Source organism: Mandrillus leucophaeus, unplaced genomic scaffold (genome assembly GCF_000951045.1).
Source record: "Mandrillus leucophaeus isolate KB7577 unplaced genomic scaffold, Mleu.le_1.0 Scaffold38, whole genome shotgun sequence".
Classification (NCBI taxonomy): domain Eukaryota; kingdom Metazoa; phylum Chordata; class Mammalia; order Primates; family Cercopithecidae; genus Mandrillus; species Mandrillus leucophaeus.
The window spans coordinates 3,297,953-3,324,186 of NW_012104031.1; the positions used below are offsets into that span (position 1 = coordinate 3,297,953).

General features: G+C 51.9%; 1 protein-coding gene across 2 annotated transcripts in view; it reads right to left on the reverse strand.

The window, feature by feature from the left end:
• PPFIA4 (protein tyrosine phosphatase, receptor type, f polypeptide (PTPRF), interacting protein (liprin), alpha 4) overlaps positions 1-26,234 on the reverse strand; it is a 58,491-nt gene that overhangs the window by 11,260 nt on the left and 20,997 nt on the right. Inside the window, exons 10-27 of one of the 2 annotated variants that reach the window (XM_011990499.1) lie at positions 24,952-25,035; positions 24,548-24,679; positions 24,277-24,339; positions 23,493-23,584; positions 21,388-21,496; positions 18,844-19,052; positions 17,143-17,383; positions 16,654-16,689; positions 16,301-16,434; positions 15,853-16,022; positions 13,531-13,624; positions 12,956-13,037; positions 12,365-12,565; positions 11,578-11,640; positions 10,941-10,967; positions 8,932-9,107; positions 1,699-1,796; positions 864-1,039 (exon numbers count right to left, since the gene is read on the reverse strand). In XM_011990499.1, the coding sequence (XP_011845889.1) occupies positions 864-1,039; positions 1,699-1,796; positions 8,932-9,107; positions 10,941-10,967; positions 11,578-11,640; positions 12,365-12,565; positions 12,956-13,037; positions 13,531-13,624; positions 15,853-16,022; positions 16,301-16,434; positions 16,654-16,689; positions 17,143-17,383; positions 18,844-19,052; positions 21,388-21,496; positions 23,493-23,584; positions 24,277-24,339; positions 24,548-24,679; positions 24,952-25,035 (2,187 nt within the window). The remainder of the gene's footprint in view (positions 1-863; positions 1,040-1,698; positions 1,797-8,931; positions 9,108-10,940; positions 10,968-11,577; positions 11,641-12,364; positions 12,566-12,955; positions 13,038-13,530; positions 13,625-15,852; positions 16,023-16,300; positions 16,435-16,653; positions 16,690-17,142; positions 17,384-18,843; positions 19,053-21,387; positions 21,497-23,492; positions 23,585-24,276; positions 24,340-24,547; positions 24,680-24,951; positions 25,036-26,234) is intronic. The other variant, XM_011990500.1, reaches the window with a different exon arrangement.

Consider the following 26,234-nt stretch of genomic DNA (forward strand, 5'->3'; position numbering starts at 1 on the left):
CTGTCTGGAGAGACAAAGGCTTGGGCCCAGAGGCAATACAATCAGAGTTTATGAAATTATAAAAGGTGAGAACTGGTTAAATACAAATAGCCTTACCAAACCTAAACTATTAGGAGGAGGTAGTTCCTTCCCCAGGGGCCTGACAGGGGCATTCTTAGGACAAATAAAATCAGGAAGTACTCCACACAACAAGCAGCACTTCTAGAATCTATTACCCACAGGAAGTTAGAAAGGCCAAAAATATAAATAGGTTCAAGAAAATTTAGATATATTCTTAGATGACAGCTCCATAAAAATGATGAAACGTAATTTCATGAGATGTTTAATCATTTGAGCTGTTGACAGAGAGCCAAAGCCCAGGCATGGAGAGGCTCTGGGCTGTGTAATTTGGTATATTTCGCTTTTTTAAGCCTGGGGGCCCAGGAGCAGATCCCTAGGGTGGTAGACAAAGGTGATATGGGCTCTCTGGTCCCTACGGGCCATGGGGCTCATTCCCCTCTAAGAAAAGTCAGATCAGAGAAGCAGGATGAAAAGGAAGGCTCAGCGTCTCAGCTATGAAGTGGGGTTAGGAGGAGATGGAGGTACCCAGGGCAGGATGGGGATGTGCATTGTAAGAGCACACTGTGTGCCAGGCCCGTGCTAGGTGTGCCCTGTATGTGAAGACCATGTGTTCCCATGAGGGCTTGCTTATGCACAGGGGACCACTTAGAGGAGGATTGAGGACATTGCAATCCCCTCTGGCACAGGCCCTAGAAAAGCTCCCCAACCCCAAGATACCTAAGCCTTTGTGTATGAGGGAAAGAAAGAGAGCAAGTAAGGGAGACAGGGAGAGACTAAGGTTGACTGATTAAAAGGCTACCCACCTGGGTGTTCTGTGTGGGGATCTGAAGGATCAGGGCCAGTGTGTTGTGGTCGAAGTTCTCGTCCAGGGCCAGCAAGGCTCCATGCACACCACTCTCATGCAGGTTTCCGGCATAATCCCGGAGCCCAATAGACTGAACCCAATGAACCACCTGGTCGTTGGTCCAGACTAGCACATCTGGAGTGTGGGGGAAGAAAAGGGATGGAAGAAGATACTACGCTTCATCAAGGACCCTCCAAGGACAGAAGCAGAACTCCCTAAACCCAGAGCCCCAGTCCACCCTGCTCTCTGGCCCCCACCCCATCCCCAACTTTCTGTATCTTCTTTCTGTCCTCCCTGGAACCTGGACTCCTGGGGAACCAACCCCCCACTCATTTCATCCCTGCCAGTTTACAGGACCTGGGGTCAGGCCAACAGGCTCTGAGCTTTCTCCCCAGAGCCCTTGCACGGGCCATCCCCCTGCCACAAGCTGGAATAGTCTTCATATTCTTTCCACCTTCAAGGTCTTCTCTAAGATTTGCATCTCCCATCCAACCCCATCCAGATCACCAAGTTCCACAAGCACACCAGTCTATAACACCGTCCCAGAGGATTCATTGCATTTGTCCAGTTAGTGGCTGCAGTCTGGTATGTGGGGTGGAGGGAGGGGATTATAGCCAACTTGGCATGGACCATGTCTCCTCCATCAGACTGGGAGCTCCCTAAGGTGAGGCTGCATCTTCCTTGTCAGACTGGAAGATTCCCTGAGAGACAGAATGCCTCCCCTCCAGTTGGCCCAAGGCAGGGACCAGCCAAGCAGGCTACTCCTGCACCCTCTCCAAGCCTGACGAGCTTACCCTTGATCTCGTGCTGGCTCTCCTCTCGCCTCTTCTCCAGCTCCTTCCGGTCATAATTCAGCCTCTTCAGACACATGATGCCATACTGAAGACTGGTTCTGTAAGCACACAGCCCCCGAGCCAGAGCCTCAGTGGGGCCACACTCCCACGCCACCTGTCTCACATCCAGCACTAGCTACAGCACGTCCAGACCTACTGCCTCCAGCACAAAGAGCACCCCAGCCTCCCCATGCTCCTCCTTCCCCAGGGGCTTGCCTGCGAACCATCCCAGGGTTACTCCCTTTCTCTGTCTAACCCATATCCTCCCTCTCAGTCAGGAAGCGGGCCTGGATTGATGGGAAAAAAGTTCTTTGAATGAAACCAACATGTCCTTCTCCCCAGGCACTGGAATGCAAAGACCCCTACCACCTGCAAGTGAAAGAAAAAGCAAAAACAAGATACCCCTTTGTATCCCTACTTCACTCAGAGTCCTTACAACGGCCTATAAGATACTCCATGATCTGCTCCGCCACCTGTCTCACAGCCCCTTCGGCCACTCTCCCTCTTGCTCTCTCTGCTGCAGCCACACTGACACCCCTGCTGCTCCTCAAACACAGCAGGCTCACTGGGCCTGCAGGCCTCAGGGCCTTTGCACTGGTGGCTGACTCTGCCTGGAACACTCCTCCCCCAGTCGGCTGTGTAGCTTACTCCTTTTGTCTCCATTAAGTCTTTGCTTAAATGTCACCTTCTCAGTCCAATTCACTAGTCACACTGTTCATCAGATTTAAAATTGCAGTATCACCATCACCACCCCTGGCCCATACTCCCAATCCCTCTCACCCTGGTCTAATTTTTTCCTAGCATGTTTTGTCTATTAACATACCATATATTTATTATTCCTTGACTGTCTCTTCCAGTTAGAATATAAGCTCTATGAGGGCAGGGGTCTTTGTTTTGTTCACTGATCCTAAACCCCTAGCGCAGAGCAGGTACTCTACAAATGCTTGATTAATTAAATGAAATAATTAATTCACACAAATTACTAAAAGCACTTAAACAGTATCAGGTGCAAGGCAAGCATTCAGTAACTAAGCCAGACACAGAACCACAGATTCTGTGGGTCAGAAGGAACCCTGGAGGCCATCGGTCCATGCTCCCACCTAAGGCAGGAGTCACCCCTGTAGCTTCCTTCAGAGTAGTCACTGAGCCTGTACCTGAGCGCCTCCAGGGGCAGTGAACTCATTACTTCCCAAGGCAGCTCATTCCCTCTTGGAAGAGCTATAGTGTTCTTCCTTCCGTGAACGCTACTTTGTCATTCAGCTTCTCTGAGTTTTTCCATCTTTACAGAATTAGAATGGAAAGTCCCTCCCAACTCTGCCTGCTTTTGACTCTTACTGAGGGCGCTGCTTTGTGAGATTAAATTGTGCAGCCTGCTCCCTCCTTTTCTCCCCTCACTTCCCAGCAGGAGGCTCTTCTGCCTACAACAGAGCTCAGAGACGCCACTTCCAGGAACCCTTTTCTGGCCCAAGTCGCCCATGTGTTGCTCAAGCCGCTGGTTTAAGCCTTGGTCCACTGTGAACGGGCATGCGCACACACAGCTCATGACTGGAAATGCCTTCTGTCTAGTTTCAATCTCACTCACTATAATTTCCAGTCCTGTTCCTTTCTTTTTTTTTTCTTTTTTTTTGAGACGGAGTCTGGCTCTGTCGCCCAGGCTGGAGTGCAGTGGCCGGATCTCAGCTCACTGCAAGCACCGCCTCCCGGGCTTACGCCATTCTTCTGCCTCAGCCTCCGGAGTAGCTGGGACTACTGGCGCGCGTCACCTCGCCTGGCTAGGTTTTTGTATTTTTTTTAGTAGAGACGGGGTTTCAACATGTTAGCCAGGATGGTCTCGATCTCCTGACCTCGTGATCCGCCCATCTCAGCCTCCCAAAGTGCTGGGATTACAGGCTTGAGCCACCGCGCCCGGCCCAGTCCAGTTCCTTTCAAAGCTGCTGCATACCATGGCAAAAATATAAAGTCCTTAAAGTTAAGTCAACCTGGGTTTGGATGCCAGCTCTGCCCCTTCCTAGCTGAGAGGCACCCAGCAAATGTGAGATGGGGTCACACCTGTCTTGCAGGTGACAATAAATGCAAGGGCTTAGCCCAGCCTTTGGGAACATTACAGGCACTCGGTAGTGGCAGCACTATTAGGGTGACATTTATAACTATCGTGCATGCTTGTCCTACCAAAACAGGAGCTCTTCTAGAAGACCTGCTCGATAGAGCACCATGTCCCAAGGAAAAGAGCTCTGAGTGGGGTGTCAAGAGACAAGGATTTGAGCCCCATTCTGTAATCACCTGGCTGGGTGACCTGATGGAAATCAACCTCTATTGAACTTGTTTTTCTCATCTGTAAAATAAGGTTTTAAAATATCCCTTTCTTATAATAATTATGATTTAAAAGAAATTTTAAAGACGTAAGAACATGCTTGTGAAATGTTACATGGAATAAAAGCAGGTAGACACGTAGTTTGGTGGTGAGATGTGAAAATGCTTTAGAAACTCTGAAGTACTCAAGATTCGGAGCTGAACCTAGAACCCCACGTTCAGGCCACAGTTCTCTCCTGGGGATGGGGCAGAGGGGCTGGGGGGAGGATTTCCACAGTCCTGGCTGGGGCCGGGCTGACAGATCCTCTAGCAGCCCAGACACATCCCGGCTTGGCAGGGGAACGGCTCATCTCTCCCCAGCCCTATCAATCACTGAGAAGGGGACAGGTGCAGCTGGGTCTGGCAGCCTCCAGGCAGAGACAAACGATTCCCTTTCAGCCCTAGCTGATTTGGGTGGGGGCGGATGCAGAGGGGAGGATGCAGTCTTCCCTCACAAGTCAGCCCTCATGCTGGGGTCAGATGGGCCAAGGGTTCCAAGCCAGGAGGCTCTGTGCAGAGTGGTGCCAAGAGCACTGGACTTGAGTCAGCATACCTGGGTTCCCCCGTACTCTGCTATCATCCCTGAGTGACCTGGGTTACTGCTCTTCCCCATGCCTTAATGTTCTCATCCACAAAACAGGCACGCTAACAAGATCCCTTCCAGATTTAACTTTCTATAAGATTTCTGAGTTGGAGAGACCACAGGACATCCACAGAGCCCTGAAAGAACCTTGAAGAGCCCTATTCCTGGTCTTACTATCCAGCCACGACAAGTCTTGGCTCAAAGAGCCACCCATACAACTTGAAGCTGGATGTTAAGAAGGACTTCCTAAAAACTGCCAACTCCTAGCACCATGGCCACCAACTGCATTCTCCAACACAAATGCCTGCTGGGACCAAGCAGGTAACACAAGTGAGAGAAGAGGCTAGGGGGCTGGGAGGCCCTGGAGCAGGCCCACCCATCCTGAGTGGACTCCACTCTTTAACTCCAGCTGGTTGCTTCCATGCTAGAATGTGTTGACAGAGCTTTCAAGTTTTCAAGAGAAACCAGAAATCCAGAATTGTATATAAAATCTACTGTTTAAATACTGGCAGCTCAATTTGAGTTGTTAAGATATATGTGGGCCAAACAAAAACAAGTCTGTGGGCCAAATTCTGCCCACGGGCTGCCAGTTTGGGACCTGTGCCGCAGACACTTTTGAACAGAAGATCTTTTCAGCAAAGAGGAGGAGAGGACTGGATGACAGCCTATAAAAAAGGATGTGAGCCCAAAGGAGAGAGGTTCCGATCTGGGATGTCAGCAGGGCAATGGCCCAGGAAGATCTTCCCCCTCAACTTGGAATGAGACACCTAAATTGAACACTAGGTTCAGTTTGAGTCTTGTGAGAGTTAACACAGCAAATTCAGCAAGTGCAAAGACAAGCAATAAAATTCAGACCTGGGGGAAAATCTCAAAAGAGGTGAAGGTAAAGAAAAATGACTTTTTGTGTCTTTAGGACTAGACATAATGACCTAGTCATTATAAGGACAGAAACCTGGTCAATTTGAGAATCAAATCCTCAAATTACAGGATGTGACAAGGATTTGACAAGGGAGACTTTCCCAAGGGGGAGACCTGTTGCCATTCAGAACAGGCCACAGAAAGAGATGAAGGCACCTCTCTTCCTGGAGGCAGACCCTCAGAGCTAGGGGAGGCCCCCACGAGGGAGGTGGCCCAGCCGCACTCACCGATGGAAGCTGTCCACCATCTTCAGGTGGACCCGAAAAGTATCAGGTGCAGGGCAAGCATTCAGTAACTAAGCCAGACACAGAACCACAGATTCTGTGGGTCAGAAGGAACCCTGGAGGCCATCGGTCCATGCTCCCACCTAAGGCAGGAGTCACCCCTGTAGCTTCCTTCAGAGTAGTCACTGAGCCTGTACCTGAGCGCCTCCAGGGGCAGTGAACTCATTACTTCCCAAGGCAGCTCATTCCCTCTTGGAAGAGCTATAGTGTTCTTCCTTCCGTGAACGCTACTTTGTCATTCAGCTTCTCTGAGTTTTTCCATCTTTACAGAATTAGAATGGAAAGTCCCTCCCAACTCTGCCTGCTTTTGACTCTTACTGAGGGCGCTGCTTTGTGAGATTAAATTGTGCAGCCTGCTCCCTCCTTTTCTCCCCTCACTTCCCAGCAGGAGGCTCTTCTGCCTACAACAGAGCTCAGAGACGCCACTTCCAGGAACCCTTTTCTGGCCCAAGTCGCCCATGTGTTGCTCAAGCCGCTGGTTTAAGCCTTGGTCCACTGTGAACGGGCATGCGCACACACAGCTCATGACTGGAAATGCCTTCTGTCTAGTTTCAATCTCACTCACTATAATTTCCAGTCCTGTTCCTTTCTTTTTTTTTTCTTTTTTTTTGAGACGGAGTCTGGCTCTGTCGCCCAGGCTGGAGTGCAGTGGCCGGATCTCAGCTCACTGCAAGCACCGCCTCCCGGGCTTACGCCATTCTTCTGCCTCAGCCTCCGGAGTAGCTGGGACTACTGGCGCGCGTCACCTCGCCTGGCTAGGTTTTTGTATTTTTTTTAGTAGAGACGGGGTTTCAACATGTTAGCCAGGATGGTCTCGATCTCCTGACCTCGTGATCCGCCCATCTCAGCCTCCCAAAGTGCTGGGATTACAGGCTTGAGCCACCGCGCCCGGCCCAGTCCAGTTCCTTTCAAAGCTGCTGCATACCATGGCAAAAATATAAAGTCCTTAAAGTTAAGTCAACCTGGGTTTGGATGCCAGCTCTGCCCCTTCCTAGCTGAGAGGCACCCAGCAAATGTGAGATGGGGTCACACCTGTCTTGCAGGTGACAATAAATGCAAGGGCTTAGCCCAGCCTTTGGGAACATTACAGGCACTCGGTAGTGGCAGCACTATTAGGGTGACATTTATAACTATCGTGCATGCTTGTCCTACCAAAACAGGAGCTCTTCTAGAAGACCTGCTCGATAGAGCACCATGTCCCAAGGAAAAGAGCTCTGAGTGGGGTGTCAAGAGACAAGGATTTGAGCCCCATTCTGTAATCACCTGGCTGGGTGACCTGATGGAAATCAACCTCTATTGAACTTGTTTTTCTCATCTGTAAAATAAGGTTTTAAAATATCCCTTTCTTATAATAATTATGATTTAAAAGAAATTTTAAAGACGTAAGAACATGCTTGTGAAATGTTACATGGAATAAAAGCAGGTAGACACGTAGTTTGGTGGTGAGATGTGAAAATGCTTTAGAAACTCTGAAGTACTCAAGATTCGGAGCTGAACCTAGAACCCCACGTTCAGGCCACAGTTCTCTCCTGGGGATGGGGCAGAGGGGCTGGGGGGAGGATTTCCACAGTCCTGGCTGGGGCCGGGCTGACAGATCCTCTAGCAGCCCAGACACATCCCGGCTTGGCAGGGGAACGGCTCATCTCTCCCCAGCCCTATCAATCACTGAGAAGGGGACAGGTGCAGCTGGGTCTGGCAGCCTCCAGGCAGAGACAAACGATTCCCTTTCAGCCCTAGCTGATTTGGGTGGGGGCGGATGCAGAGGGGAGGATGCAGTCTTCCCTCACAAGTCAGCCCTCATGCTGGGGTCAGATGGGCCAAGGGTTCCAAGCCAGGAGGCTCTGTGCAGAGTGGTGCCAAGAGCACTGGACTTGAGTCAGCATACCTGGGTTCCCCCGTACTCTGCTATCATCCCTGAGTGACCTGGGTTACTGCTCTTCCCCATGCCTTAATGTTCTCATCCACAAAACAGGCACGCTAACAAGATCCCTTCCAGATTTAACTTTCTGTAAGATTTCTGAGTTGGAGAGACCACAGGACATCCACAGAGCCCTGAAAGAACCTTGAAGAGCCCTATTCCTGGTCTTACTATCCAGCCACGACAAGTCTTGGCTCAAAGAGCCACCCATACAACTTGAAGCTGGATGTTAAGAAGGACTTCCTAAAAACTGCCAACTCCTAGCACCATGGCCACCAACTGCATTCTCCAACACAAATGCCTGCTGGGACCAAGCAGGTAACACAAGTGAGAGAAGAGGCTAGGGGGCTGGGAGGCCCTGGAGCAGGCCCACCCATCCTGAGTGGACTCCACTCTTTAACTCCAGCTGGTTGCTTCCATGCTAGAATGTGTTGACAGAGCTTTCAAGTTTTCAAGAGAAACCAGAAATCCAGAATTGTATATAAAATCTACTGTTTAAATACTGGCAGCTCAATTTGAGTTGTTAAGATATATGTGGGCCAAACAAAAACAAGTCTGTGGGCCAAATTCTGCCCACGGGCTGCCAGTTTGGGACCTGTGCCGCAGACACTTTTGAACAGAAGATCTTTTCAGCAAAGAGGAGGAGAGGACTGGATGACATCCTATAAAAAAGGATGTGAGCCCAAAGGAGAGAGGTTCCGATCTGGGATGTCAGCAGGGCAATGGCCCAGGAAGATCTTCCCCCTCAACTTGGAATGAGACACCTAAATTGAACACTAGGTTCAGTTTGAGTCTTGTGAGAGTTAACACAGCAAATTCAGCAAGTGCAAAGACAAGCAATAAAATTCAGACCTGGGGGAAAATCTCAAAAGAGGTGAAGGTAAAGAAAAATGACTTTTTGTGTCTTTAGGACTAGACATAATGACCTAGTCATTATAAGGACAGAAACCTGGTCAATTTGAGAATCAAATCCTCAAATTACAGGATGTGACAAGGATTTGACAAGGGAGACTTTCCCAAGGGGGAGACCTGTTGCCATTCAGAACAGGCCACAGAAAGAGATGAAGGCACCTCTCTTCCTGGAGGCAGACCCTCAGAGCTAGGGGAGGCCCCCACGAGGGAGGTGGCCCAGCCGCACTCACCGATGGAAGCTGTCCACCATCTTCAGGTGGACCCGCAAGTCCTTCTTGGTGAGGTGGTCCAGCATGCGGGCGTCCACCAGGCACTCCATGAAGTAGCTGCGGTACTGCGGGAGCCCCAGGCTAGGCAGCCATTCATTCCCAATCCACTCATGGTTCATGTCCCCATAGGCCAGGGTCTAGGGAAACGAGATGCAGAAGGCTATTATGGGGGAGGAAGGTAGAGCCGGCAGGCTGAGGCTGGTATAGCTGGTTGGGAGATGCATGAATCCATCCTCCACCCATGAGGGAGGAAGGGCATTCCAATACAATTTCAGTTTTATCTTCAGTAACGGGGCTGGTAGTGGCGGGAGGTGGGGATTTTAAATGGAACTTTATAAGATCTCGAAATGATACAGTTCCACTCACATATCAATTATCTACACTAATGAACAGAAGTAGCTATCCCGGCAGCAGCTAATATGAAATCCTTCCTGTTGACTCTGGATTGCATTTGCGGTATTGTGCGGCAGACGTGCCTTCCTGACTCTCAGTGAGCCTCAAGCCCGCTGAGCCCAAGGGAGAGGCTGTGTTACAGAGGACCTGCAGCGTGGCAAAGGAAGCCTGTCTCACTCCGGGACAAGGCTGGTTTTATGAAGGAAGCAAGGAAGTTAAATGTTGGCAGAAGATTGAAAAAAATAAAGGATGATGGCCTGTGTCTGAATAGCCAGCAGCGCTCATTCTCTAAGGCCTGAGCCTCTGCTCCGAGAATGCTCCAGGTCCTCTGTTGCTTTCCCACACACACCCCGCCGTGTGGTCCTGCAGGGCCTGTGCCATGTGGACGTCGCCTCCTGACCTGGGCAGGGTGTTCCCTAACCACCCATCTTGAGAAAGCTTCAGTTTTCACAGCAACCCTACCCGACTCTTTCCTTATCCTTACTTGATGTTTTTAGATGGAAAAAGTCTATTTTGTTCTCTTTTAACAATGTAATAGCTGATACACACAAGACTATATGTAAAATGCTCATTATGAAGCATATAAATGAAGTTAGCAACAGTGGACACCAACCAAGCTAAGCAGCAGAGCATTACCCACACTGTACTGTTTGCACACTGATGCTCGCTGTCACCACACGTCTCCTACTGCCCCTCTAAAAGGGAACCACTATGCTGAGTTTTCTGACTATTCCTTTGCTTGTAAAAAACTGTTTTACACTTTTTACAATCATCCATGTATATTTCCCTAAACAATATATGATTAATTTTGTTTGGTTTTGAGTTTTGGTATCAAATTCCATGCATCTTTTAGGATCTGCATTCTTCATTTAACATCCTATGTCTCAGATCCCCCCAGTCACCTCTGCCAAGGGTGTTTTATGGCGTGAATGATTCAGCCAGTCTCCTGCTCGTGAGGTTTTCCCTGAGCAGATATACAAAGTGCTGCTCCCTGCTTCATTCTTCTTCACAGCTCGCATCACTATCCAATATTGTCCCTTTATTTGTTTACTTATTGAGACTGTCTTTTTTATCCCTATTGACATGGTTTGTTTACTGATATTATTCCTTTATTTGTTTACTGCCTCCATGAGGGCTTGCTTTCTTCACTTCTATATCCAGAGAGTCAGGAAAGGCCTAATCCCTATATTTGCTCAATAAATGTTTGCTCATGAAATGGATGAAAGACCTTCGCTCAGTTCACCAGAGTGCCTCTGAGAGGGACAGCGAGAGGAGAAAGACTCACACTAATCTAGGTCTCATTATTCCCAGGAAAAGGGTGAGACTGAGGAGAAGGGCCAGGGATGCAGGGGCCACAGCCCTCCAGGGCTCCTCACCTGCCACCCTGAGAAACCAGAACAAGCAGCTAGAGGGTACTGGGTGGGGGTAGGGGGGCGCTCTGATGGGAGCAGAGAACCCATATCCAGGGCTTTTCATGTGAAGAAGGACTCAGAGATTCCTGCTGGGGAGAGAACCTACTGGAAGAACATTGTCTTGAAGTTTTGGGAGCTGGTTCTAGACAGGGGAGGGAGTCTTACCTGAGCCCAGCTGCCCTCCTCACTGTCCTAGCAGGAACAAGTGCAGCGTGTTAGGGGAAACAGGCAAAGTCAAGAAACCTATCGGCTCTACCCTAGACCCCATCAAGGAGAGGAAAAAGATGTCCCAGTATCTGACTGGGTGACTGGGGAAAGCCTGTCGGGATGGTTAAGAGAGAACACAAGGTTGGTGTGTGCACCCACGTTTGCGGTGAGGCAGGGCAAATGTGTGTGTGGCAAAAACACACACCTCCCAGGCTTGACTGGGAGCCAGGCAAGATGCGCAGCTCTCCCAACACTCCCCATTCCTCCACCAGGGAGGAAGCACAAGGGCAGAGACCCTGTGGCTCAAGTCCATAGCAGGGCAAAGCCCTCCCCAGCCCAACTCTCCTCCACTGCAGCACACCAGCGGCCCAGGGCAAGCTTGTGACCTCCTGGGAAGGACACATACAAACTGCTCCCAGCCTCACCCCTCTCCCGGCAACCCTCCACCCTAAGAGCAGATCACACCTCAGGGATACCAACCTCACATGAGATCGATGGCAGCCCACTCTGACTGCCCACAGCCTTTCCCTCATCCTTGTGGGAGTCATCAGTCCCAACCCCAGGCCCAGGGCCAAAGGCCAAGGGCCAGACTCACTGTTTTAGTAGATGTTTCCAGAGTTTCCATCTCTTCATGGGTGACCCAGACATTCCCAGAAGACTGTAGGCAGAGAGGAAACCCAGCTGGTCCTGGGTGTGGGTTCCCAGGATCCCCATCAGGCTGGGAGCCCAAAGGACAAGGACAAAGCTCCCTCCCCGAGTCCTCCAATGGCCCCAGCCCACAGCTTGCACACTGCCTAGCTCTGAGCAAGTGGACAGCAGAAGCCACATCTCTGTTATCATCATATCCACGATGCTTAGCACAGTTCCTGGCACACAGGAAGTGCGCGATAAATGTTTCCCAGATGAGTAAGAATGCACAGTGCTGACCTGGAATGGGGCTGACCCAATCATGGAGATGGCCAATAATGAAAGATTCCACCCCAGGGGCGGCGAAACAGTCTGCATTCTTGTGTTGATTGAGGTTAGAGGACCAAGACAATATTCACAAATGCCGTCTTCCCTTTGTTTCCCCCAACCTGGCAACCATATAAAACCCCAGAAAGCCCATCCTGGAAACTGCCCAGAGACCTGGAAATTTTGGCAGAGTAGGGATGGGGAGATGGAGCCCCATGGGTGGTATGTGAGAGGCAGGGAACCAAGGCTGCTGGGATCCTCCTAGAATCAACGTCATATCCTCCTGAAGAGCAGGGAGAGCCCTTTGTGAGGATGGGAAGGAAGGGGCGGGGCTCAATGCTGCCATCTTCCCAAAGCCCAACAGGAGACCTTGCAAATTCTGTTCCAGAACCTCTGAAAATGTCCTGGGCAAGGGAAGGGCCACTCACAGTCCTGGAGGTGGGCGGGGCAGAGGGGCTGGTCAGTGACACCATCTCCTGAATGGCCAGGCGGAGCTTGAGCCGGTGCAGGGCATTGCTGATGCCGATCTCCCGCTGGATCTCTGTGTCCGACAGAGCGGACATGATGGCACCACTCTTGACGTTGGCCCGGCAGGCTGCCACGTACCAGGCAGGCATCCCCACCCAGAGCTGCAGACACCGGGCACAGGGAGGTAATTCAAGGCCTGGGCCCTACCACCAAGAGTTTGGCAATAGCAAGGGGCAAGGGCCAGGCCTCATCCACTGACTCAAGGGCCAGGCCTCATCCACTGACTCGAATAGCAAATGCAGACCTTAGGAATGTGGAGGTCCTCAAATCCTCACTCTCTCATTTTACAGATTAAAAGTAGCATCAACTCTGTCCTCTGACTGGTATGTGTGTGTGTTGGGGTGGGGGAGGGGGGCTAAATGCTAGGTATGGCACATGTGCACTTAGCAGGGAAGAAACACACTGTAAAAGTTCTAGGACATCACCCCTCTGCCCACCCCAAACATCCTTCCCTCCAGACCCCTGAGTGGACTCCCTTTGCTCAGGCTTACCTCCAACCAGGAGACCACAGTAGGACCATCCCACTGGGCAAAGGGCATTCCTTTCCTGCGGGCATCTTCAAGCAGCTGGTGTCTTATAGGAAGAGGAACAACAGACTCACTAGTTCTTCCTTGTCTCTTAACTGTTCTTGCTCCAGGGACCACTGGGCTGTGCAAGAGCTGGACACCCACAACCCTTGCTCCCCACCCTGGACTTCCTCTGCTCTGCTCTTCCTTCTTCTGAAGAAGTATGACAAGAAATGGGGCAGGAACACCTCTCCACCCCCAGAGGGCGAGGAGCTCTCTGTTTGCATGTGACCTGACATTGACTTAGATTTCAATCTGCCCTGCCAGAGACCCACAGGACCCAGGTCACTCTCCCATAACCCCCTTGCCTCCTTCTCCCTAGGCTTATCCTAAGAACCTCCTCCCAGCCCTGCTGTGCTCATATGGACCAGGCCAACTCAGTTCAGGAAGGGCCTTGCTGGGGTCTGGGTCCCTGAGCTCAGTTTCACAGCAGCCCAGGGGAAGGGAAGCGCGTAGGGGGCTGGGCCCCATCCTGGCAGAATCTGGCCTGTGGCTCTTACTTCTTCTTTAGCCGCCGGTCCTTCTCTGCCTGGGTCCCCAGCTTGGCAGGCACCATAGGCTCCTGCATACTGAACTCGGAGTCTGTTAGCAGAACTACAAGGAAAGAGATGCGTGTATCAGCCAACCCCTCTGCCTCTCCTCCCTTGCCTGGATCAGGGGTGGGGAACAGAAGCAGCAGGAGGCTCCTCAGCAAAGGACAACCCATGGCCTGACAGGACCATTATTCCTGGAGCTTCTGCTCAGTGTCCCTGCATCCAGGCAGTCTCAGAGAATGGCATCAAGCAGGTCATCCCCAGTTCAGAGTCTCCCTGGGAGCCTCAGCCTTGGGGGTGTTTTCCAGCCAGATGGACCCAAGTTATCCCACCCTAGAATCCTAGACAGAACCTGTCCTTCCTCCAAGCCAAGGTGCAAAGGAAACGCAGAGCCCCAAACACAAGTGGGCTACAAGGCTCAGAGAGAAGGATGACCCTGGCTTGGGTCAGGGGTGGGGAAATCCACACACTGAGAGCTGCATCTCTGGGCCTCCTTCTCTGGGTGCATTCACTTGCACAAAACCATAAAGGGGAACATGCAGAGTTCTGTCTTCTATTAAATATTTCCTTGAATTGATGCTAGAACCCTACAGAATTCATGGCCAGAGGCAGAATCTTAGAATTCTTTTAAGCCCTGGTCACCCCCATACAGTACACAGTATGCAACAAGTGTGGGTAACCCAGAAACGAATCTGAGGTGCTGTCTCAGTTTTAGGTGCCAGCATGGTGTGGAGAGCGTCGGAAATCATAAGGTTTCACCCAAAATGCTTCTTCCCCTGATCAAACCTTTCAGCTTCCCCTGTCTGTGGCCAGCTCCACAACTCCCCTCACCCCTGTGGACTGGGGAAAGGAGCTGGACTTCATTCTCTGGGCTGACACTCCCATACTGTGAGCAGACGTGGCCATGTTCCTCCTCCCTGTTCCCAGATCACCCCTTTCCTTCACACACAGACCTCTCCCCGTCTCAGCGAATTCCTTTCTCCTTCCTCTTTCCCTGACCTCCTTCTCTCATGCTCTCCCTCCTCCTCCTCCTCAGCCAGCTAGCTATCTTCTGATTCACATCTTCCTGAGGTGCAGAAAGGTCTAATTATGCATTGGGGTCCAAAGGTTCATTTATTCTAGTTGATGAGTTCCTCCCCTGCACAAAATTCATCAATGCTCCCACTGCCTCAGGGGAACTTTTAAACTAAAACAGATGCTGCAAGGCCCTTACAGCTGGCCCCAGCCTAGCTGTCCAGTCCCATCTCCCCACTCCTCCCACCCTCCTTCTTCTCAACTTTGAACAGGCATAAGTACATACCAACCTCTCACACCCACAAACCTTTGCCTTTCCCAGACCACCCCCTTCCTCCACACACAGACCTCTCCTTGGCTCAGCTAATTCCTATGTGGCCTTCACACTTTAGCTCAGATGTCGCTACCAAAGGAGGCCACCCCTGTTGTCCCCATCATTCCATAGCCGAATTCTGAGTCCCACAAGCACCCTGGGCACATTTCTATCAATAGATTGTTCTGGAATTGTCTCTTTACTTCTTCCTTTTCATTAGACACTGAACTCCTTGAAGGAATGAACTGTTGGTCAGCACCTGTTACTAAGACATACAGTAGTTACTCAATAAATGTTTGTGGAACAAATGGCTGAATAGGAAACAGAAAGAAAAGGTGGAGGAACAGGAAAGAAAAGAGAAAAGAAGAAATAGAAGAGAGGGGGCAGATGAAAGCTAACATTTATTGTGCACTCACCACATGCCAAGTATGTACTAGACCATTATACTATCATAGAAGTGATAACGACGTCACGCTTGCCTAAGAGCTTCCTTGAATTTAATGTCTACAGAGCTATAACTAGGTGTTACCACATTTTGAGTCCCAGAGGCCAGATGTACCCAGAAACAAGTTCTAATCAAGAACTGACTCTTCTAAAGAAACAACCAAGAGATTTCTCCAGAAGGTCCCGAGCACAGTACATCAGAAAATCTCCAAATTGAAAGAAACCCCAGACGCCCAATCTTTCACTCAGTACAGGAGACCTTTCCACAGCATGCCAAATAAAGCCATCTAGCCACTTCCTGACACTTGTAGAGGTAGAAGCTTACCCCCTCATAAGGCAGTCCACTCCACCATGAATAGCTCTAACCGAAAACAACTTCTGCGGATCTGAGGTCACCTGCCTGGGGCTTCCCCCAACTGGTCCCTGGGATGCAGGCAGAGAAGGCCAGTCCAAGTACACCTTCCTGCTTCTGATGCCCCAATGCCCGCCCAGACCTCCGTTAGGAAGGGGACAGAGACCATGGCCTGTGGCTCCATCCCGACTCAGCTGGATCAGCCTGCCCTTCTCCTTCTTCCCAAACAGGCGGCCAATGGAAGACTTGATGCCCTTGCGCTTGGCGCCCTTGTGCAGGGAGTCCTGGCTGCTGCTGTTGCTGCTGCTGGGGTTGCTGCCCTGATCCTCCAAGGCACTACAGGGTGACAGCCAGAAGGGGACAGAATAAGAGGAAACATACTTAAGTGACAGCAGGAAAGATGGAAGTTAGACCTCAGGAAGAACTTCTATTAAGTGTCAGAACTGGGATGGGGGCAAGGGAGACACAGGAACTCCCTTCCCTGATGGTGTTTCAAAGAGAAGTAAGACATTCAGGAAACTGGGACAGGGGAGATGCGGTCCCTGCAGAGGCAGAGGAGGGGAGGAGAGGACCCTGCGGATGGAGAGACTGCAGGTAGGGTCTGCTCCACTTACCTCTTGCCTTCTTCCTGGCTCAGGGCTGGGTGGCCAAGCTTCTCTAGCCGCAGCGTCCTGGGTGAGGAAGGAGGAGAAGTCTCACATTTTATGGTGGCTTTATCCTCTCGGTTCTCTTCCCGAGACACTGGCGACTGAACAGACAGTGGAGCCGTCAGGGGATAGAGGGAGAGATCTCGGGCCTGTCTACCCAGCCCAGAAGAGGTGGAGGAGCGTGGAGAAATGCGGTGGGGAGGCCCTGGGTGCCTCTCTGAGTTCAGACTCAGACTGAAGGGCCCTGGGGGAGGAAGCCGAAAGGAAAGGGCATGGGAGCAGCGAACCCATTAGTACCTGGGCCATCAGGCAGCACTCACCAGCAGCTTCCTCCTATGCTTTCTTAAGTCACTGGGCTGCAAGAGAGAGGGATGGGTAAGCTTGGACTTACCATCTCCATGCCCCAGAGCCAACCCCAGGGGAGCCCAGTAGTCTTAGGATGAGAAGATAGGATTCAATGCCTCACACAGGCCCAGAAAGAATATCACAGCAGAGAGAAAAAAAAAAAAAAAAAAAGCTGGCCTAGAAAAACAAGCCAGGGCTTATTTTTCTGGAAGAAAGGAAGAGGTGAGGGCAGTGGGTGAGTTTCTTTAGCAGTCTGGGCTCATCCAAGGAAGAGGGCAAAGAAGATATGACCTAGGCCCTTCTCAAACCCAGGACAGGTTGGTGGCCTGACATGTCGGGGTCTGCACACATCATGGGAAGAAGACGGCAGGCCCAGCTGAGAGCACATGAGTCCTACCATCCCTTAAAACCTCCCCCGGTGCAGGGCCCAGTGACGCCAGGCCTGCTCCTCAGCTGCCTCTCACCAGGGTCATGACCCCCATTCGGTCCAGGTCCTGGGCAGCACTGCGGGAGGTGAGCTTAGGTGTAGAGCGGCCGCTGAGTGGTGGGGACGCGCTGGCCAGGGACAGGGCTGTCAGAGAGGTGGGGATGGAACCGCGCTTGCGCAGCTGCTTCAGGTTTAGGGCCTCCATGCTGCCACTGGTCACACGTGTCTCAATCTCCTCCGCCCGGAGCTCCGTGGACTCCTTCTCTTCCTGAATCATCCTGGAAGGGAGGCAAAACCAGACCTCACCATGAGACCCAGCCAGGACCAGGAGGCAGCACGGGCCGATGCCTGCACTCGCCACCGAGGACTACAGGCAGTGTACACAAGGCCTGGCAGGCAGGCTTTGTCTGTCCCGCTGGAGCTTAGAAATATGTCTCCTTCTTGTTAGCTTGCCTGCTCCCTCCGTTTAACAAAAGCAGCTGCTGGGGAAGGAGGCAGTTTGGTTAGTGGAACATAAACCATCCTGAAAATCAGAATTCTTGACCTACCCCTAACTACAGGGGTGGCCTTGAGTCAGGTATTTTGCTCTCTGTGCCTCAGTTTCCCAACATATGCAATGTCTGAAGTGGTATAAGTCAGCAGTTTCCAAGTGTAGGACTTTTAAATGATGCTGACCCCTGACGGGGTTTTCCCTGTGTCACAGAAAAATGAGAGAAATAATGAAAATGGTGCACGTGTGTGCCTGGGAGGCACTGAGCAACGAGTGCACGCACATACACATGCACACACTCTCACACACTCCAGTAAAGATGCCCACTCCCTTTCACAAAGAAGGACTTGCCTTTATTCTGAGTATGTCTTTCTTACTTCAGGAATGTTAAAATGTCCTTTCTTTTGCAAAGTGATTGTGATAATAGACAGTCCTTATAATTAATGTTTTACTTTGCAAAATAAAAAGCTGGTGGTCTTATGTTTGTACCTTTCTCTCTCTCTCTCTGTGTGTGTGTGTGTGTGTGTGTGTGTGTGTTCTTTGTAACTGGTCTGTGCAATACACTGAACCATTGAACTGGATATCCTGTACAGCTTATAAAGCTCTGATACACTTCAGCTCAGATATTGCCCTGCTGTGTGTCATCAACATTAATAAACTCATTAAAAAGGCACGATAGAATGAAAGTTTTCACAACTTTCCCTGTCACTGTTTCCGTTTGATGCCTCATTAGGGACAGGAAGCATGGTGCAGTGGACCAAGTTCAGACTTGAGTTTGAATCCTGGCTGTGTCACTTCTGTGTGACTTTGGGCAAGTCACTTAACCTCTCTGAGTTTCTGTTCCCTTGTCTGTAAAACAGGGATCATGCTGCCTACTTCAGGGACTGTGATAAGATAGACAGTGACATTTACAAAGCTCTCACCCTGAGCTGGCCTCAGTAAGCAGGAGCTACACTCTTAGTGGTTATGATCAGCTGCAGGGTTGCAGGAACACAGCGTGCATCCTCCTGAGCCCAGCCACATCGCAAGCCCTGAGAGGGGAGGTGAAGCCTGAGAAGTCCACTGAGGCCCTGCTCCTCTCACTCCGGCACTGGGCCAGCGGGCCTGATGACCCACAGAGGGTCCCTGAATTGTGGTATTCTAAGTTGCAGGTGTAAGAGGTGAGCAAACCCATATAGGATTTTTCCAACACAAAGGGCCCCCCCTGCCCTTCGAGGCACTCCCCAAGCCCTCCAGCTGTGCCCTAACCTGATTTCCTCATTGATGGCATCCAGCTGCTCCTGCAGCATCATGGCCAGGGTCTGGGCATCTGAGTGGCCGCTGGGGGAGACAACGTCCGCAGAGCCCACCAGACCCCCTGGCTCATCCTCATCTGCGTCGGAGATCTCAGGGTCACTGTCAAAGGCAGGGGCGGCTGCCGGGGCCAGCATCCCAGGCAACGGAGAAGTCTCCCAGTCCTTAGCAAAGGAGGAGGGTAAAGGAGTCGTAATAAGACACCCAGATAACTGCAGAGCAGGACCCTCCCTACCTCTACCCAGCAGCACTGGCATCTCCTGGGAGCTTGTTGGAAATGCAGAATCTCAGGCCATACCACCAGACCTACCAATTCAACTTCTGCATTTTAACAAGACCCCTGGGTGGTTTTTTGTTTTTTGTTTTTGTTTGTCTGTTTCTTGAGATGGAGTCTTGCTCTGTCACCCAGGCTGGAGTGCAGTTTCGCGATCTCGATCTCGGCTCACTGCAACCTCCGCCTCCCGGGTTCAAGCAATTCTCCTGCCTCAAACTCCTGAGTAGCTGGGATTACAGGCACATGCCACCATGCTACCACGCCCAGCTAATTTTTTGTGTTTTAGTAGAGATGGGGTTTCACCATGTTGCCCAAGTTGGTCACGAACTCCTGAGCTCAGGCACTCTGCCCACCTCGGCCTCCCAAAGTGCTGGGATTACAGGCGTGAGCCACCACGCCCAGCTGACCCCTGGGTGATTTGTTTGCACATTATATTCTAAGAAATACTGCTCCTGGCCGGGCGCGGTGGCTCAAGCCTGTAATCCCAGCACTTTGGGAGGCCGAGATGGGCGGATCACGAGGTCAGGAGATCGAGACCATCCTGGCGAACACGGTGAAACCCCATCTCTACTAAAAGATACAAAAAACTAGCCGGGCGAGGTGGCTCAAGCCTGTAATCCCAGCACTTTGGGAGGCCGAGATGGGCGGATCACGAGGTCAGGAGATCGAGACCATCCTGGCGAACACGGTGAAACCCCATCTCTACTAAAAGATACAAAAAACTAGCCGGGCGAGGTGGCGGGTGCCTGTAGTCCCAGCTACTCGGGAGGCTGAGGCAGGAGAATGGTGTAAACCCGAGAGGCGGAGCTTGCAGTGAGCTGAGATCCGGCCACTGTACTCCAGCCTGGGCGCGTCTCAAAAAAAAAAAAAAAGAAATACTGCTCTAACTGTTAAGAAGAGAGTCCAGACACAGACTGCTTTGGTGTGAATCTTAGCTCCACCAAATACTAGTTGTGCAACCACAGGAAAATTGTTTAACCTCTCTGTACCTCAGTTTCTTCATTTGTAAAATGGGGATGGTAAGGTACTTACCTTATAGATAGCTGTGAGGATCAAATGAGGAAAATACATGTAAAGCCCTTAGCACAGTGCCTGGCACAAAGCAAGCACTATATAAAAGCTATCACTTTCCATTCACACAAACTCAAAGGCTGACTACACTTAGGGAGCCAGAAAGGCCAAGCAGGCCTGACTAGACATTCTGCAGAGTTTCAGCTCATCACAGGACAGTCCGGCCAACCCCGAGAGGTGGCAGCTTCTCTGAAATCATCCTACACACCTATCCAGCGGGCAAAGGCCCAGAAGAGGGGAGGGCAGAGAACTGGGCTGGGAGAGCCAGAAGAGCAGAGAAGGAAGAAAGGGGGCCAGGGACAGAAAGGTATTCTAACACCCATCCTCTATGACCCAAGCCTCCTAGCTCCCCCTCAAGGCTCCTGCAGCCTCTCAGCTCCTGGACAGCTGCTATGTTCTTATAAACAGAAAGAGTAAAGAAGTCAGGGGAGAAAGAAAAAGAGGCGCCTTCAGATTGTGACTCCCCCATCAGACTAGGAGTTTCTTAAGAGCAGAATGAATCTTCCCCTGAGACTAGGAGTTCCCTCTTTCTCCATCTCTATCTTCTAATGCCCCAGTGCTCTAAATGATATTTAGAGGACCTGGACTCAGGACAGAACATGACGAATAATTGCACTTTCCCAAAAGATCGAACTCGGCATTTTTCTGCCCCATATCTTTCCTCATTCTCCCCTAATCTCCCTAGGCAGACTCAGACAGCATGAACGCACAGCTGCTTCTCGGAAAACTCCAGGTGCCATCCCAAGGGCCAGTTAACCTGTCATCCCTCCCTCATCTCCCCCATGAACCACAGCTTTTGTTCCAGAAAGTTTGCCAATTCCATCTTAACCATGAAGCATCCCCCCGGCCCCCACGCCCGACCACCAGATACACACGCCTGCACGCCCAGGCACACGCACACACACTTCAGTGGGGCCTCAGGGACTGTTGGCTGCCTGCCAGCCCCCACCTCTTGCCCACCAGGAGGCCAAGGCAAGGGGGGGGCACAGCTGTTGCAGCTGACGATGGCCTCAACCCCAGGGCTGCAGCTGTCGTTGACACAGGGGAGGGAAGGGGAAGGATTTGCCCCACACACCAGCCGTCTGCGTAACTGGAGCCAGGCACGCGGCCGAATTGACCCCAAACTCCCTGAGGAGATCCCTCCACCCCCTCACCTTGGCAGACTCTTCCCTCAATGCTGAGTAGCGGCGATGCACGCCTGGGGGTGCGTGTGTGGTTGTGCCCAGGGAGAACCGCACGTCTGCTGCACTGCCCATGTGCGACCTTGAGCGGTGATGGGGGAGAGAAAAGACAGGCGCTGAGGACTGAGAGCCCCAGCTCACACCCAGTGGGCCCAAAGAGTCAAGGGATCTTCAGCTCAGAGAAGAGACGTCTTAGCAGGACACGGAGCTGTCATAAATGTCTGAAAGGCTGCCGTGTAAGCAAAAGAGTAGACGTATGCCCTGGTGCTCCAGGGGTCAGAATGAGCCAGGGGAGAAAGTTCCAGAGAGTGGCTTTCCATCTGGCATAAGAAAGATCTTCTAATGGCAAGGGTTGGCTTATGATGTAACTGGTGGCTTTTAAAAAGTTGAGCTCCCCATCAAAGAGGTATTCGAGCAGAGGCTCTCTGGCCATCTGAAACACATGGCGCAGGAGGGCTCCAGGCACTGGGAGAGGTTGGAAGGGATGATGTCTACAGGCCCTTTTCACTCTGAGGGTGTTTGTTTTTTGGTCTTCTATCCAGCACTTTTCCTTGGGTCTCCCCATAATCTGGACCAAGTCCCTGGTTAAAATTCAAGCCAGGCATACCCTTATGCCTAGGAAGCTTTAGGAGGCCCTGACACTGTCAGAAACACAAGCTAGAGAAAATACTTTGACTGCCCCAAGAGTCTATTCCAACCCTGAGACTTTAGAACCCAAGCAACAATCCCCTGGAATATCTGAAAGCCTCCCCAGTGATACTTCTTCCCTGTGCCTTTCTACTTGGAACCCTTGAGGGAGTCCAGAATGAAGGGACACAGTGTCTATACAGACTATATGAGGTCGCTGGATGGAGAGGGAAGTTCCTGCATATTCCCCTTTTCTCCCTGCAACTCAGCCCCAATTCCATGATGTATCCAATGATTCTATAGTCGAACCTAAGCATTCCCAACCATTAAAAAAAAAAGCCAAGCAGTGGCAAATGGCTTGGTGTACTGTTGGCCATATTTTACTAATTGAGGGGTTGTCTCTTCTGGTCAGGATGGGAGAAGTAGGAGAAATCCCAACTACTGTTACCTGTCTCCATCCTCTGCTTCTCTTCATACCCATATACAATAATTCCTGGTGAACATGGAGATGGTACTTAAAGTCTCTCCCAACCCAGACACCCGCAGGCTTCTCTTCTTCAAGCTCAACATCCCCTTCCCTATTTCAAGCACTGCCCCTCCACACACATCCATATGCATATTTCCATTAACCTTTCTTCACGGTAGTTCATCCCATTTCCCTGATAGAGCAAGCACATGATCAAAGGGAACGGCAAGGGTTCTGATCTAAGAGACTTTGGTTTGGAGAGAAAACAGCCAAGAGCCACGAACCTTGAGTGGCACCATCCACTTCAGTCTCCTCTGTCTTCACCCCACCTCTCTGGCCTGGGTACTGAGGACAGGCTCGAAGTCTGAGTTCAATACCCATTGCTCCACAAAATGTGGGGGAAAATCCAGAGGTTCCCTAAACATGGGCCTAATTCAAGCATTAGGAGGTAAGCTCCCTCTCTTACAATGGTTTCAAGAAAAGGGATGCCAAGACCGTAGGATCGCCACGGCATCTCAACTTCCAGTAAGGAAGTTTCTGATGCTTCATTCCAATCTCTCCTGCTGCCTTTCTGCCTGCTGCCTGAACTTGGGTGGTCCTTGACTCTCAAGAGAACTGGAATGAGAGGCCCTCCCTACCAGTGGGCCTTGTGGGACAGGGCTAAGCAAGGGATGTGCAGGCCTCTCTCAGGGGTGTGCCCTCTGTCAAGGAAGCAGAAACCATGGCCTATGTCCTACCACAGCGGGGACAGAGCACTGACTGTCTGATGACTCGCCTCTCAGCAGCCCTCGGAGGACAGGTGTTCCCTCCCAAACTGCCCAAGTAAGCTGGGTGACTTTGACCAAGTTCTCTGAGCCTCAGTGTCCCACCCTGAACAGGAGGAGGACCCTGAGGTCCTGGGCAGTCTTTTGTTGGAAGGAAGTCTCCTTCCCCAGGGTCCGACAGGACCCCATCCTGGCATGCCCAGCCTCCGGCGCTGCAGTACCTGGAGTGCACGCCATCCACAAACGGGCCCCCTCGGCCCTTCAGCTGGTCCACCTCTTGGCGCAGCTTCTCAATCTCTTCAGACAGGCGGCCCTGTGCCAGCAGACCCGGGGTGGGGGTGGGGGCCAGGGAGGGGCAGAGAGGGAGGGCGGGAGTCAGAGAGGGACAAAGAGGACAGCAGAGTTGGGGAGATGCTGAAGAATGTATTGCAAAGTCCAAAGCCAGGGGCCCCAAGCCAGGCCCACAGATGACACCAAAAGAGAAGAGGTCCAACCGGAGAGTGAGTGGAAGGATGGGCAGAGGGGCAGGGCCAGGAGGGGGTCTGTCTGGGGAGAGCTCTGCTAGCCTAGGCCTCCTGACGCCTCACTACTGCACAAACGCACAGCAGATGAGGCTGGGCAGCAAGAGGGCCCCAGCGCCCTCTCAGACCTCACAGACACTGCCAAAGCCAGGACAGAGGCAAATCCTCCCAGAATCACCAGGCTCTGGCTGCACCAGGGTTTGAAGCTCCCTCCAAATCCTGCGGTGGAGCCCCTCACTGGGCCCTGCCTCTCTGCTGTCCACCTCTGCCCTACGCTTCTGGCCTCAGTTTCTTCTTTACCTGTGGGCAGTGATGCACCTACTATGATGGGCTCTAATAAGAAATCACGGAATAACGTATGTAGTGCACTAACATAGGCACTAACACTGCCGGGTATCAGAGCAGCAGCGTTAAAAGCAGGGTGTCCTTTCCTCCCTGCAACCCGGCCCTCCCAGGCTGGGCAGGGCTGGCCTCAGCCGGGTACCTTGTGGTGGTGCTGCTCCTCAATCTGCCGCTGGGAGCTCTCCAACTCCTGGATCAACGTGTTCTGGGGGAGAGCAGCCGTGAGCCAGGCCCCTGCCTTCCTCTCCCAATCCAGACCTGAGCCTCCGGGTGTGCAGTCTCAGTCCCTCCTCTCCAGGCTGGCTACCCACCCCAGTGAGATCCTGCCTGTGCCCATCGCAGTCCCACCTCCCCCCATCCCCCGCCACACCCAGCACTAACCTCTCACATCCCACCCCCGCCCCTCCAGACACCTTCTCCTCCAGGGCTGCCATGCGCTCCTTCAGGTGGAGCTGTAGACGCTCATTGGACTCGCTGAGCAGCCGGTCCACTGTGTCCGACAGCCGCTTGTTGTGGTCCTCGTTCATCTTTTCCCGCTGGCGCACCTGCACAGCCACCTGCCTCGCACCAGGCCACCCTCCCAGGGAGGACCACCTTTTCCCACTGGGGTTCGACTCCCTCCCCTGTCCTCTTCTCATCCTCTGGCAGCCCCTCTCTCCACTCTCCTGACCGCCTCCCCCCTCACCTGCCAGCCTCCTCCCACTCTCTGTGACTGTGTCCCTGGCCAGGCCCTTCCTCCATGCCCCTTCCACAGACCGCCCTGGGAGCCTGTCCTGGGGGAAGGAGGGGACCTGAGGGCCCAGCCGGGTGCCCTCACCCGTGCCAGCTCCTGGTTCTTCTCCTCCAGCTGTCCCTCCAGCTGCCGCAGGTGCTCCTCAATGTTGCCATGCCGTTCTTCAGCCTAGGGGCAGGGATGGGTCGGTGCAGCCCGCAGATCTCTGTTCCTCCTGCTCAGGCCCCATATCCCCTGCACCCTGGTGCCAGGGTGGCCCTGGGGATCATGGCCCCCGGTATCAATGAAGTTCAGCCTCCACTTATCAACTTGGAGCAGGACCACCATCCCCATTGCCTTTCTTCCCAGGTACTTCAATACCTGCCAGGTCTCCCCTGCCTCCTCCTCACTCAGGCCTAGCCCTAAAACATCCTGGAGCTAGCAGTTCAAGAGACTGTGAATAATCCCCATGCTTCCAGAAAAAGCTCCACTTGAAAGCATGAGCTACCATAAACCTCTATCCCTCCAGATGGATAGAACCACACTGAAGAGCATGGACTCGTGCCACACTGCCTGGGTTCAAATCCTGGCTCCCTCTTACCATCTGTGTGACCTTGCGCAAGTTACCAAACCTCTATGTGCCTTCGTTTCCACAACTGTAAAATGTGGGTAATAATAGCACCCAAGCCCACTGGACCATCACGAAGACTAAATGAAATAATCCAAGGCGAACACTGAGAACATAGTAAGCACTCAACAAATGTTAGCCTTGCATGGTTACAGCTCTGCTGTTAAACCAGCCCAGGTGTAGTAATCTCCCTTTCCAGTTATGGGTGTCCACAGATGGAGACCCTACTGTCTCTGCTGGCAAGATATTCTAGAGAGCCACATCTCTTACAGTCAGGAAATCCTTCTTTAAACTCCTCCTGCGATGACTCACTTGACTGTATTAATCATTTCAGCCCAGGCCTTCATGTCAGCTTTGGGAGATACTAAAGCTGACTGCTAAGCAGCCCACACATAACATCCTCTGCTGTGATTTCAACCCAATCCTTCATTCCTGGAGGCTGGAAAGACCTCCAAGACCATCCCGTCTAACTCCACCATAGTGGTAAGGACACTGAGGCCCAGTTAAGGGAGGGGATGACTTTTCCCAGGTCACAGAGACAGTCAGTGGCAGAAGCAGTCTTGGTCCTGGGTCTGCTGGGACACAGCCAGGCTGCGGGTTCCGTCCTTGAAGCAGCTGAGCTGCACACTGGCTGGCCAGCCTCTCCCTTCTGAGCACTGTGCCTGGTGCTTCCTAAACACCGGTTTCCTTCTCGTCACAGGTTCGAAGATCCCATATGAGACTAACCAGCTGAAAACACTCCTAAATTATTTTGATTAAC